The 14523-nt window shown below is 40.8% G+C and overlaps 1 protein-coding gene across 1 annotated transcript; it reads right to left on the bottom strand.

The window, feature by feature from the left end:
- Nucleotides 1-6246: 6246 nt before the first annotated feature.
- On the bottom strand, nt 6247-9070 carry LOC103183403 (probable G-protein coupled receptor 141). Its single transcript, XM_007900869.1, has 2 exons — nt 9003-9070; nt 6247-7430 (listed from the first exon to the last, which is right to left on the bottom strand). The coding sequence occupies exon 2, from the start codon at nt 7424-7426 to the stop codon at nt 6524-6526; it is 903 nt and encodes a 300-aa protein (XP_007899060.1). The 5' UTR covers nt 7427-7430; nt 9003-9070; the 3' UTR covers nt 6247-6523.
- Between the last annotated feature and the right edge of the window lie 5453 nt (nt 9071-14523).

Raw genomic sequence — 14523 nt, 5'->3', positions numbered from 1 at the left:
TTTTGCAAGAGGAAATTGTGACAATACGTTTGCTTTTGGATCACATCAGAATTACCATATTGACACATTCATTAGAAAAAAAATTACCACAGAGGTTCGGATGAAGAAAGCTATTTGATTTATGTTTTCTCACTTCATGTTTCACAGTGTCCAAGCCATCAATCCCCCAAGATGTCCTTTAAGAGCTCTGAGATGCCGTCCGGCGTGGAGGGCGCTATATAAATCCAAGTTCTTGTTGTTGTTACTGAAAAGTATTGTGTTTGTGTGTATTTTGTGGGCAAACAATTTATTTTATTTAGAGGATTGTTGGCCAGGACACTGGGAAAAGCTTTTCTTTTTGAACAGTGCCATGAAATCTTCAACTTCATAGTAATAATCCTTCCATTTCTTATAGCACCTTTCTTGTCAGGAGAACATCCCAAAGCGCTTCACAGGATATACAGCAGGGTGGTCCAACCTTTTAGCTGCTGAGGGCCAGATGTCGTATTTGAGACTGGACAGATAAACAATATTTTTGTGTTTCCGTTCTAGAAACATAACCTGTAGGAATCATATAGAAATCCTGTTTTAAATTGTATAACTGTATTACTTAATTCCACTATATTTTAGTTACAATGCAAACTTTAAATAGGCAATGTAAATTTTTTTACAAATTTAAAACAATAATACACTTTTATCAATAAATTATATACAAGACTAATCATGAAATCCTTCGGGCACCAGGCTATTTTTGGCTTACTTCCTTGAGCGTGACAGTACAAAATGAAGCACATCAGTGCCGGTTAAAAATGTTCTTGGGAGTAAAACTTTATAGCTGAGGACTTTTAATGTGCAGTTTTAATAAGTGAAAATTATATAAATTTGAGTTGTGCATTAGTCCGAGGGCTTTGACTATATGATTTCAGTGTCCTGACGAAAGATCATTAGGTAATCTTCAAGTCGTTTTTTGGTGCTATGATTTTCTCACAACCTTTGGTGCTCTGTAAGGTGACATTATTAGTAGAACTCCTCAGCTTAGAACAGTACAGACATTGTCGTCCAGGTGAGGGAGTTCGAACAGCACAACGATTGAAACCAGTATCACCATCTACTGCCCACCCCCAAACACTTATCATGTAAGTAGACAGCTAAGCAGACAGCTTCCTGCTGAGGAAACAATTATGTCCTCAAAATTTTTTGTAAGTTGTCAACTCGGTCTCCTTTTAGCTTTCTGTACTGAAGAAGTAAAAAAAACATGGTGGATCATCTGGTTTTAAACTTATTGCCTCAGTTTCGCTCAGACAAGCAGTGAGCTGCAGGGAAAAGTTCAAAGATGATTATTTTAATGTTAACTTGCACACCATTTCAGGATTCCTGTGAGAACAGAACTACTTTACAAACCACCACCACAACTTCTTTGCTCATTTCTAGTATTATACGTAAAGGGACTTTCCTGATGCATGTGAAGTAATAGCGGCTAACTTGCCAAGTTACTTTAACTTAAGGTATAAATTATAAGGGAAGTGCGTTTTATCGCCTGACCAACAACCCTCAAATAAAATAGGTAATTCATGTTATTGCTGTTTGTCGGATATTGCTGTGTGCAAATTGGCTTCAGTTTTGGCCTACAACACTTTACACTAAACACTTTACAGTAAATCCTGTTAAGATCTTTGAGACATCCTCCTTATTTCAAAGATGTTATATCAAATATAAGGACTATTAATACCTGTACAATATCCCACAATCAAAGGTATCAAGTTAACTCAGGTTGGTAGCATGCTTGCCACTACGTCAGGTTGAGAGTTGCGATTCAAGCTCCGTGTTGGGACTTTGAGCTCATGGACTAGGCTACCACCCCTCCACTGATGGAGGAGTGCAGAATTGTTAGGTGGTGCCAATAATAACAGCTTGCATTATAGAGCGCCCTTCACACAGTGTAGAGAAGTACCATCCTTCAGATAAGATGTTATTCAAATTAAGGTTCAGGTGGACGTTAAAGATCCCATTGGCACTATTGGAAAAGAGAAAATAATTTCTTCCAATCTCCTGGACAAAAGAATTTCCAAATAAAATTGGTATCAAATGCAAGAATTATTATTACTTTGAATTTCGGTTGAGATTTTCTGTGTGCTGCTAATTATAGCAATTGTGACAATGTACAATTATAAGTACTTGAAATCTATGTCCTGGCCTCAACCGCCCTTCCTAGTAACCTTTCCAGTTGTTAGTTATCATCTAGGTAAAGAAATACTTGGTATACATCCTGATATTGCTCTCTGCAACTCTAAACCTTTACCCTCTTGTTCTGCTGCATTGGTGCATCTGAAATATTGTAATGGGTTTACTTTCTCAATTCCATTTTTATTTCTAGTTTCACTTTTACTTTTTCTATTATTATTTATCTATTATATTATTATTTCTATAATGTCCTCTCTGCGCTTTTTCTTTTCAAAACTGAGGAGGCCCAGCTTGTCATGGCTCATGTATTGTAGATTAAGGGGTAGGGGGATAAGCGGGTAGGTAGAGTTAGAATAGATCAGCCATGATCTTATTGAATGGCGGGGCAGTCTCGAGGGGCCGAATGGCCTACTCCTGCTCCTAATTCTTATGTTCTTATGTTCTCAGTCCTTTAACATTGGGGATCATTCTTGCATTCTTGCTCTCCTCTGTACTGTCCTTATGTTATGTGAACCAGCAGTGTATAAAATAATAATAGTAATCATTATCAGCATCCTTGCATTTGGTATAGCACCTTCTCACGTCAGAAGGATGTTTCAAAGTTCTTCATAGAAATTACTGTGAAATGGAATGACTGTGTATTTGTAGGCAAATGCAGCAGCACAATTGCACACAGAAATATCTCACAAACAGTCATTGAGTGAGTGATCAATTTTATTTGGGAATTGTTGACCAGGGCACTGGGAGAAACTCCTTTCTCTTTTTGAGATCCATAACTTCCACCTGAACCGGCAGACGTGACCTCGGTTTAACGTCTCATCCGAATGACAGCAATGCATTGGAGTGTCATCTTAAATTATGTAAGTTCAAGTCCCGACTATTCTAGGTATTGCCTGCCCAGAGCACTATATAGGTTGAGTAAAACGTCTAGTTGGTGGGTTCTAACTCGTGCTGATGGTCACACTAATTGATCACTTTGAGTGAGTGATCAATTTTATATTTATTTATATTGGTATTTCCTATTATAAAGTGCATAAAATGATTGCCTGTGATAGTAACAGTGTGGAGTCCTGTAGCACTTGCCTTGCAAGCGAGAGGATCTGGTTTTGATTCCTGGGCACGGTAAAACCTTAGGCAAGTTTCCTTACTCCAAAGCCTCTGTTTACCTAGCAGTAAGTAGGAACCCAGTTGTTCGTCGATTGGCTGATCGGGGGTAATAATCCCTTAAAAAAAATACTAATCATTTGGTCACTCAATCTTTGATACGTCTCGAAGACGCGATAAGGCACTATATCAAATGCAAGGATTAATATACATACACTTTATAGAAATTCTGAGATTTACAGACAACTATCATTACAATGCACTATTGTACAAGTGCATTATACAAGCATTGTTGAGTTCTAAAGTGATTTACTGTTATACAAAGTGATCCAATAAGATGAAGATCTACATTTTAAAGGGATTTCAAATAAAAAAAATCCACACACAAATGGAAATGAATACATCACGGTTTAATCAAGAACTTCAAAAAAATTGAAAGAATAATAGCCATTGATATAGATGTAAAACCAATGTATTCTTAATTCCAATGGAGATTATAATTAAATATATATGGTATTAACAACATGCAAATTAGTTATTTTTACTGTTTTAAAACTGTTAATTCTTCCCTTTTCATGGGGAGTTGTTACTCTTCCCCTCCCCCGTTTCCTGTGCAATACGTCAGCTTCAACCTAAAAAATGACCAATGTTAAAAACAGGAAAGGCACATTGAATGTGTTGGCACTTGCTGACAGTTCCTACCGCATTCTAAAAAGCTGCACTTTTTAAAATACATTTCACAGTAACTCTGGAAGTAAGCTAGCCAGAAAAGCAAACAGCTTGTTGCACATGTCAGCATGATTATAGTTTGGGACTGAACAGGCAAAACAGGCAGTTTCCTTAGCAGTATTTAAATGAGTGTATGCTGTACAAAATAGCAAGTGATGTCCAAATAACATTTTGACTATTTTCACTAGTGCAAAAACTACCTACTCTTTTTCTAGCTTTTCCTATCAGTAATCAACTTGTTCCTGATGACTAGTTAAGTTGTGGCATTTAGAGTTTCCTCATGGCCCCAGTGTCACAGAGAATGATATGCCTGCCATTGGTATGTGAGTTTCTTGTCTTTGCACCACAGTTCACACATTCATCAGCTACAGAGTTGCAGTCTTAAGAGTTGCAGGCTTAAGGAGGATTGCAGAAAGGTTAATATCGGGGCCGATCTTGCTATATTTCCAAACTCTAATTGCAATTTATGGTTTGTGAATTCCAAATTTTGAGATGGCGAAACAGTAAATTCCCAAAAGACACCATGCACAGACACGATAGGCAGAATGGCATCCTTCTGTGCTGTATAATTCTATGATTCTATAAAAAGCAGGCAGCATTCAAAAACAGTTTTATTGGGTTTTATTTGAACTTCGCTGACTTTTTGGATTTGCAATTCGATATTTGCAAATCAGAAGTCCTAATTGTCCCATTGTATCTAGCTTGCAAATATCAAAACTTAGTTCCCACTGTCAATTTCAAGAAAACTTGCAAAAAAATAAACAGCTAACAATGATAAAATTAGGCTGTAAAACCATTTTGTTTTACAATTTAATTTTGTACAGAACTGTGGAATTTTTTTACATTCAGTCTTAACTTAATGCATATTTTAACATTTGCTTAACTCATGTTTGTTCTTTGTCACTGTGGTCTAATCTGGTGCAATACTAGCAACTTCTGAGCAACAAGGAGAGCTGCGACATGGTGCTCACAGTGGAGTAGGGATATGGGGCAATTCATCCAGTTTCTGCTCAAATGCACACATAAAGGACTAACTACTGGTTTCTCTGGCTTTAATGGTTTTCTTCTAGTTTAGAAAGCCTGGTGGGAAAGAGCACTTCTGAATTGATGGTACCTGAACAGCACTACCCCCGTTGGCTTTCTACCCTTTTCTTTCTCTTCTTGCTGCTATATTACTTAGTGAATCACACTGAGCACAAAACTTTCCGAGAACCTTCGGTGAACCACTTCAGTGATTTATTTTAGCCTGTATCATCTTAGATCCAATAAAGTATGGACTCTAAAATGCAAGGCTTTAAATAATTTTTTAAAAATAAGGAACCTTGTTACTTTTTTTGATCAGCGGGGTGTCTGATACACTGGGAAAACCCATTACTATGCTAAGAATATCAAAACGGCTGAGAGTTCTATATATGTACAATAATTTCTATTTAACTGATATGCAGTGTGCACTCACTCCAGGGAGAAATGCAGATGCATCCTGTTTACCTAATCTGAGAGAGTTTATTACAGGTTGGCTAGAGGCCAAGGTTAAGGGGTATTTGGGGTATTGTTGGAATTCAAGCAGCTAAAATTGTGCAGGTGGCCATTAGAAACACTGGCAAGATTCCTGTTGCTTGTCCAGCAAGGATCAAACCCAACCCTCTCTGTCCAATAGTTTTTGAGGCTTCAGCTTGCAGATTAATAGTCACTGAGTGGGAAGAATCCCCCCAAAGGATCCTGATTCACATCCTGCTAATCATCCTGCAGAAGTGGATCTCCTAAGAGCAGATTTCCGATGGGGCAGGGTGACCAGAAGGAATCCCCATTTGTATGACTGGGATTCCATATCATAGACCCCCATTAGATAATTTGCATTTAGACTACATTATACAAAAATAAGTGGCAAGATGGCAAATACTAGCTTATGCCATACAATTTAATGTAAAGCTGAAAATGCTTAAAATGCACTGCAGGTTGATTTAAATGGTTATCATCTAAAAGATAAAGACAGGTTAATGTTTCGGACATGAACCTTCTATTGAACCTTTCCCTCTGGTGTTCTGGCCCCAGATTTAAGCACCAGTTCACATGCCCTAATTTCCCACCCCTTAAGCAACAACAACAACTTGCATTTATATAGAGGCCTTCACATGGGGTAGAGTCCTGGATTGCTGCACAGTGGCGGAATCTGACAACAAGCCAAGGGAAGAGGGAGATGACTGTAAGCACAATCAAAAAGAAAAGTCTTTAGTCGGGATTTGAAGGTGGGGAGGGAGAGAATTCCAGAGTTTCAGGTCGTAGTGGCTGAAGGCACGACCAATGATGATGGAGCGGACGGCATGAGGGAAAATTAGGAGGATGGAGCCAGCCGAGTGGAGGCAGCAGGTGGTGACTTGTGGGGGGTAAGCAGATTGGATAGGTAGGGAGGTATGAGGGAAAGCAAAGAAGTATCCGTCAATATTTACAGCACTATTTTTCTACATGTCATCAGCTCATTGTGTGTGAATTGATGACATTTAGCCAAATCCGAAGTGGCCATTGTAAGTTTTCAATGAGCAGGTATCAGAAAAGTAAGCACATCAAAACAACTCATTGCAGTCAGAGCTAAAAAGCATTCGTTGACGATATGCAAGCATTTCTCATTTGCAGCTTTGTTTATATAATACAGTCTGAACATGAGATACGGAGTGAAACACACAATCATAACTAGCATAAAAATAATAGTCTTCATCTGCGCTCCAAATTGCTGTTGTTGACGGACTGCATGCTGGGCCAGGAGTTTTATTATGATACCCACTTGGATGGTGAGTAAAGCAACGATAATCATTAATACAGAGATCACGACAAAATAATTCACAACCTTCACTAGTGGGTCAGCCATTTCAGCTTGGAACTCGAAGCACTTTTCTGCTTTATAATCAAAGGTTTTACCATAAAGCAATAGAAATGGTGGCAAAACACCCAAGAGCACCAGAAACCATATAACCAGGCTGCCAGCACTGGCATGCCATGGCTGGTAAAACTGCACTGTTTCCTTTTGTTTAAAGAAGCTGATCATTCTGATCACCACGATGATCACGTAGAACACAAAGGCCAGGTACATGTGAGCGTGGATCATTGAACTCGACAGTTTACAAAACATTGGGCCAAACTTCCATTCATGAAGGGCATAATAGGAGATGCGGAATGGTATAGTTAAGAGAAAAAGCGTGTGTATAAATATGAGGTTGACCATGGCGGTGGACGTTACAGATTTTTGGACACTTTTCATTTTCCACGTCATGATGATGGCTCCCACAGTACCTCCCAGTAACACAATGCTGTAGAGTGTTATTAAAACTACTTCAGAACCAACTTGAATCGAATCACAACTTGTTCCATTGGAATTTGAATCATCGCCCATAGTTGTTACCAGTGTTTTTTCAGTATCATTCTTTGTTGAATTGTCCATTTTGCTGCAAGAAAACAATAATTGAAAACAAAATATTAGACTGTTCTGCTAGCAGGAGGAAATTCTTTAGGCTTGTTTTGTTTTGCAAAACATTTAGTAAATGCTCCTGAGCTTGGTAACCACATTTTTGCATACAGATAAGCAACTGTTGCTGAAGCGCCCAACTGGTGGATTCTTTGCTCAATTCTGAGGGGTGTGTGTCAGCTGTGGGCAGGATTGTGGCAATGCAAAGCTATCATATATTTCATCTGACCTCTGCTGCTTACCAATAAGCTCTCAGGGAGTTCCTGATACTTTCTATCCATCTACTGAGGGCACAAACCTGCACTTGTTGGATGTCAAAAGATCATCCAGTAACTATCCTCCTAGAAAAGAGGGAGTGGGTGTGAAGGCAAGCGGGGTCTGCTTGGATCCCAGCTAGCACCCGGGTGACATTCTTGGCAACGGAATATCAGAATCAAGTCATCCCTCTGTAATCTTAGTAGCCTGGCTCCTGAGCCAAGCTGGTCCACTGTATTCCAGGGCACTGATGATGACTTTCCAGCCAGCCTGGCTCATCAGCAGTATTTGGAAGGACAGACTGGTCATTTGGTGCAAAGATTCAACCCACCCAGCAACCCATCTGTCAACCTTGCAAGCCAAAGCCCTAACTGGTAGTGTGATCCTAGCAAGAAAAGCAGCAAGAAAGCTTGACAGCCAGTGCTCTTAATGGCAAGCTATGTGGTTTTAGTTGGTTAAACTCCAACGGTACCCCAAAACACTTGATCCCAAGCCTTGGCGATCAAAGAGCTGTGCCTAATACTCTCTGGAATTTTGGGAACAGAGTGCACCCTTCTGTGTTCAGAGAGTGTGCAATCCCATCTAGATACAGAGTAATTGCTATATCTAGGTTATATACATATGCGCAACTCTCAGTATGGTTTTGACACTGTTAAGCAGTGATGAGTTTCCAAATGTATCACACACCCAGCTGATCAAAAAACACTGCAAAATATAGTTTACATGTCAATGAGAGGTGTCTCTGCTATTTAGATGCTTTCTACGTCAACGAGAATCAGAAACCACAAGCTCTAAGATTCATACCTTGTTAAAATAACACAGGGTTCATTCTCAAAATAATTGCTTTCAAAGTCACACTGCTATGCTGCAAGTTCTACTTAAGTTTATCAGTATTCATGCAAGCTATTAACTTGGGCTCCATTTAGACTTAATAGGCAAAAAATCCCACCTTGCTTTAACCTGTCTCAAAATTAAAGATCATACAGAATTTTGGAAGATTCTTCAATGTGTCATCCTGGCTGAGTAGGTACTCTCGCCTCTGAGTCAGAAGGTTATGGGTTCAGGCCCCACATCGGGTTTGGAATCACATAGTCTAAGCTGACACTCCAATGCAGTGCTAGGAGTGTGTTGCACTGTTGGAGCTGCCATCCTTCAGATGAGACGTTAGACTGAGGTCCCGTCTGCCTGTTCAGTTGGACATTAATTCATAGTCCTTTCAAGAAAAGAAACATAGCTTCAATACTTAAAGAGTATACTTACTGTTGGAATTAGTAAGGTTTTAAAAAAACAGACTTACCTCAGATATAAATTTTGATTCAAAACTGAAGAATGTTTGATGCGCGTCTTGCAAGAAACACTGCACAAGTGGTCAAATGAAAATTTGAGTTAAAAACAGGAACACAGCTTTCACACTGATGATAGGAGGAAACAAGTGAACTAAAAATAAATCCTGGTATTGATGTTTGCTTAAAGGTGATTTTTTTCAGTATGCTCTTAACATTCAAAGATAGGGTGGTTCCTTATGATACCTTATCATGTCAAAATTATGAGGGATTTTGATAATAGGGAGAAATTATTTCCACTGGTCAGCAACATGAGGACATCAATTTAAGATAGACAGACTATGGAATGTCTGCTAGGAGTAGTGGTTGAGGTAGAACTCATATTTAGCTTTCAAAAGAGAACTAGGTAGATTTCAAAAAAGGTTTAACTGCAGGAGTATGGAGAAAGGCAACTAAATCAGACTGGAAGGATTGTTCTTTCGAAGAGCAAGCACAGACATAATAGGTCGAATAGCCTTCTTCTCTGGTGTAGATTACATTATAAAGAATGTACAGCACGGAAACAGGCCACTCGGACCAACCTGACCGTCTGGGCTTGTGGTGATATGTCACACAAATGTTCGCCCATTCCTTACTCATTTCTGTTCCCCTTTCCATCATAAAGCTCTAGCTTCCTCCTTTAAATTTCTATGGTTCTAGTCCTGTGCTGGTTCACTAAACATGAATATCATAGAATCATTCAATCTTTCAGCACATTCCTTCCTCCCCATCTCTCCCTCCTCCCTCTCACCCACCATCACCTCCATGAAACCCACCACCTGCTTTCTCGATCCCCTCCCCATCAACATACTGGTCAGCCAGCACCCCCCTCCTCTGCGCATTACTGGCTGACATCATCAACCAGTCCCTCTCCTCCGGATTGGTCCCTGCCTCCCTCAAAACTGCTGTCATCACCCCACTCCTGAAGAAACCCTACCTAGATCCCTCAAACCCCAGCCATTACCGCCCTATTTCTAACCTGCCCTTCCTCTCAAAAGTTCTAGAACGTGTTGTTTCCTACCAACTTTGCGCACACTTCTCCTCCCACTCCCTCTTCGAATCCCTCCAGTCCAGTTTCCGCGCTGCCCACAGTACAGAGACTGAGCTTGTGAAAGTCACAAACTACATCCTCTCTATCTGTGACCAGGGCTCCCTCTGCCTCCTTGTCACAGTCGATCATGCCATCCTCCTCCTCCACAGCCTTTCCTCTGTCATCCACCTCAGTGGGACCGCACTCACTTGGTTTGAATCCTACCTCACAAACCCCCAGCAGTACATCTGCACAAACGGCTTCTCCTCCCGCTCTCACCCGGTCATCTGCAGGGTACCCCAAGGATCCATCCTTGGCCCCCTCCTCTTTCTGATCTACATGCTCCCTCTTGGGAATGTCATCCGCAGACATGGGGTACATTTCTACATGTATGCAGATGACACCCAACTCTATTTTTCCACCTCTCTTTGCGACCTTCAGTCCCCTGATGTTCTGTCAGCCTGCCTGTCAGATCTCAGGGGCTGGATGAGCGCAAACTTCCTTCAGCTGAACGTTGACAAGACGGAAGCCATACTCTTTGGCTCTCACTTCCTCCACCTACCTGACCTCCCCCTAGAATTCTCCGAACCCGTATGCAACCTCGGCATCAGGTTCGACTCCCAATTATCCTTCCTCCCCCACATCCGGTCTCTCACCAGCGCTGCTTTCTTCCACCTCCGACACATCGCCCGTCTCCGCCAATCCCTCTCCCCAAAAGCCGCTGAAACCCTGTTCTATGTCTTTGTCACCTCTTGGCTGGACTATTCTAATGCCCTCCTCGCCGGTCTCCCATCCACTACCATCCATTTGAACTCTAGGGAACTATGTTTGTATGAAGCCAAATGACTGAATGAGCAACTTGCAGTGTTCAATTCCTCAGCCTCATAGATGGAAGAAAATCCACCTCCACAGTGAGGGTCCTTTCTCTGATGTAGAAAAATATTCATATTATTGCCTCACTCATTGACCTCAATCAGAGGAAGGTAGAAGAAAGTGGACATATTAAAAGGGATATTTTATAAAAGAATATATTTTGAATTTTATTTTTTTTAAATCAGAATTTTTTTTAACATATATGAAGATGTTAATATCAACTTAAATGTGCAGGAAAATACCAGCATGTAGGAAATCAGTGCCAATTGTGGAGTCCTGTAGCTCAGTGGTTAGAGCACTCGCTTTGCAAGCGAGAGACCTGAGTTCAATTCCAGGCCGGGCGAAACCTTGGGCAAGTTTCCTTACTCCACACAGAGCCTAATAATAATCCCTCCAAAAAACCCAAAACAATATTAAATTGGTCATTTTCAATCTACGACTGTTTGTGGGACATTGCTGTGCGCAATTGGCTGCCGCGTTCGCCCACAAATATACAGTCAATTCACTTTACAGTGTGTTCTGTGAAGCGCTTTGGGACGTCCTCCCGACGTGAAAAGCGCTATATCAAATGCAAGGATTATTATTATTATCCATAAAATCCAAATCATTCAAAACTCTGCTGCCCACATTCTCACCCGCACGAAACTCCACTCCCCGATCACCGCAGTCCTTGTCAGACTGCACTGGCTGCCTGTCCCAGAGAGGATCAATTTCAAGATCCTCACCCTTGTATTCAAGTCCCTGCACTCCTCTGCACCTCTGACCTCCTTTCTCCTCAAAACAGTACCCGTTGCCTTCGTTCCTCCGGGTCTTGCCTCCTCCTCATCCCCCGAGTCCTCCGCTCCACCCTCAGCGGCCGTGCCTTCAGCCACGATGCCCCGAGGCTCTGGAATTGCCTTCCTCACTCCCTTCCCATTTTCAGGTCTCTGCTAAAGACCTTTCTTTTCGACCACACCATTGGTCACCTTCCCCCCTTCCCCCTGGCTCTGTCCCAGAATCCGTTACTGTAAAGCGCTCTGAGACGCCATCCCGCGTGGAGGGCGCTATATAAATCTAATTGTTGTTGTCTGAATTGAATACCGGGGGGTATTTGGCCTGTAATTGTCATCAGGAACCAGTGCTCACAACAGGGATTTTAAACTCTGTCGAACTAATTCTCCCATTTCCTCAGCACATATTTGAAAGTACAGCTTATCTTAACCTATGAGACCATTTTGTCTTGAAATGTAGTCTCATGCAGAAGCATGAAAAATTCAACCTTGATTTCAAAGCTTTTTGTTTGTAAGAACTGGAGAAAAATCTTTTGCAAACAGTCTTGGCCCCTTGGCCTGACAATATGCCACATTGAATGCAAGTATTATTACTTTTTTCTTGCTGACATTGGACCCCTTATGGTTGGAGTCTTATCCTTAATAGCAGCTGTTATTATACCGATGAGTAAGTTTACCACAATGTAATGTGTGTCCTGGTCAAGTTCCTGTTTCTTCAAGTTGCATTCTGTGTGAACCCAACTTCAAAAAACATTTAGTTTTCTTTTTTTATATAAAAAACAGTAATTTTACCAAAGGAAATACATTAATGTTACATTGCCTTATGGTAACAAACTTTGATTTTTCAAATATGTCCTCATTAATTGATGTTATATTCCTAAGGTTGCCACTTCCTGTGATAAAATAGCCCTTGCACCAGTGGATCTGTTCCTCTCCCTTTAGCAATTGCTGCCCCCTTCTGAGGCATACTTGCTGAACCCTTCCTCCCTTACCTATATTGTCTGTTTTTCATTTATAATAACCCTTACATTTGATATGATGCCAACAATAACTTGCTTTATATAGCATCTTCCACACCAAGAGGGCATCCCAAGGCCCTGAATGTTAAGGGTTTGCATGCGAGCTGGAATTTGCCAAAAAAAACTTAAATCCTGTCAAATGTTGGTATTATGTATTTTGTAGTGAGACACAGCAACTGATTTGATAACAGTAGTTTCCCATAAACAACCACAAAGTGAATTTTTTTTAAAAATGAGTGCATCAAATGAATCAACATTCCCCCCCCACCCCTCCCATGACTACTGCTCCTGGTCTGGCCTCATCATTCTGGGCAACAGTCGCATGTTGCCTTTTATTACACCACCCGAGTGACCATTGCTCTGCAATCATTTGCAGATCACTCATACCACAGAGAGTATCAGAGCATTACCCCTCTCCTCCATGGCTGGTGTGAGGATCATATGCACTAACCGTAGTTACCAGTGGAGGGTACTACTGAGTAACCAGGACCAGTAAAGCAGCTGATTTTAATCTCCCATTTGTCAGAAGCCCAGGGTCAACTTAAATCATTTGAAATTGTTTTTCAATTGGTGGTCAGGTTAGTGAACATGCAGATTCCATCTATAGCTGTCACCTTTGTTGATTATGGAAATCACCTCCTATATAATCCACCTTCCTTTTATAAATTTACTGTTGTCCAGTTATTTTTCCCCAATGTTCTCCCTTCTCGCAGATGCTGTTCTCTTAGCTCCTGTCAAACTCTGGTCTCAGTGAGTTTCACCAGCCTCCCATTCAACTCTTTCTGCTGGTAAACCTGGACTCTCTGCGAGTCAAAAGGTAAACGTTTCTCTTTCAAACAGACTGAATTAAAATACTTTACAAAAGTATCATTCGCTGTATCTGTGTCGGGCTTAGCTCAGAGGTGAACAGGAATCAATTGAGACTCAGAACCCAGATTCACCAGCAGACTCAGTCCCACTGAGTTTACAAGTTTCAATTCAGTAATAGAGGTTGTTTTTTTTTGTAAATAGAACAGTTTATTCTGTTGGCAGCAAAGAAGGTACATCCTTTAGTTGCTTCTGTTCGAAATTCTCCAATGCTTGCCTTAGAAATCGGTTATCTTCAGTTCAGACTCAACTAGGTGATAGTTATTGGATGCGAGTTTGTGATACTTCCTCTTCTCGAGTGCAAACTCATTGTTCACGTGCGAACCAAAGGGAGTGGCAGCAAATAATGTGTTCAGCAGCTATTGTCCACTCTACAGGGGAACAGGCAATTGTTCACCATAGCAGCCAGTGAACTCTCCGCATGAATCCAGAATAGAAATTCAACACTAAGCACAGAACGACATGCGAGTAACTCAAAACTAGCATCCATGCATAAGTGAGCATACAGCAGTCAAACCAGTCTTTAACAACCACTCGGAGTTTTGGGCTAAAGTGGTCTTTATGTAAAGGTAGGCTCTGAATAAGTGATCACTTGTGTGTTTTCTGCCTGTGATAACAGGGGTAGTTGCTGAATGGAGGTGGTTGCTTGAACAAGTTTGACTAATTGTATTATCATCGCTACCTTTAGGTGGCAGGATTTCAGAATTCAAACCACTAACCATTTACCCTTTTTTTAAAAAAAAGCCTATTAAAAAAATAATAGGTTATATGCCACCCAGGATATTTGAATCAAGATTTTTTTTAAAAAAATGCAAGTTACTTTCCTGAACATAGAGCACAGAGAGCTTTGTAACAAAAAAAGTTCGTGGAAAGTCAAGAACATTAAATTGCTTGGCTTTGCATGCTCCTGCCTCACCCCAAAGTTACAACAGAAAGC

Source organism: Callorhinchus milii, unplaced genomic scaffold (genome assembly GCF_018977255.1).
Source record: "Callorhinchus milii isolate IMCB2004 unplaced genomic scaffold, IMCB_Cmil_1.0 Scaffold2, whole genome shotgun sequence".
NCBI lineage: Eukaryota > Metazoa > Chordata > Chondrichthyes > Chimaeriformes > Callorhinchidae > Callorhinchus > Callorhinchus milii.
The sequence above is the reverse complement of the archived record's forward strand: the minus strand, read 5'-3'. Positions and strand labels throughout refer to the sequence as shown.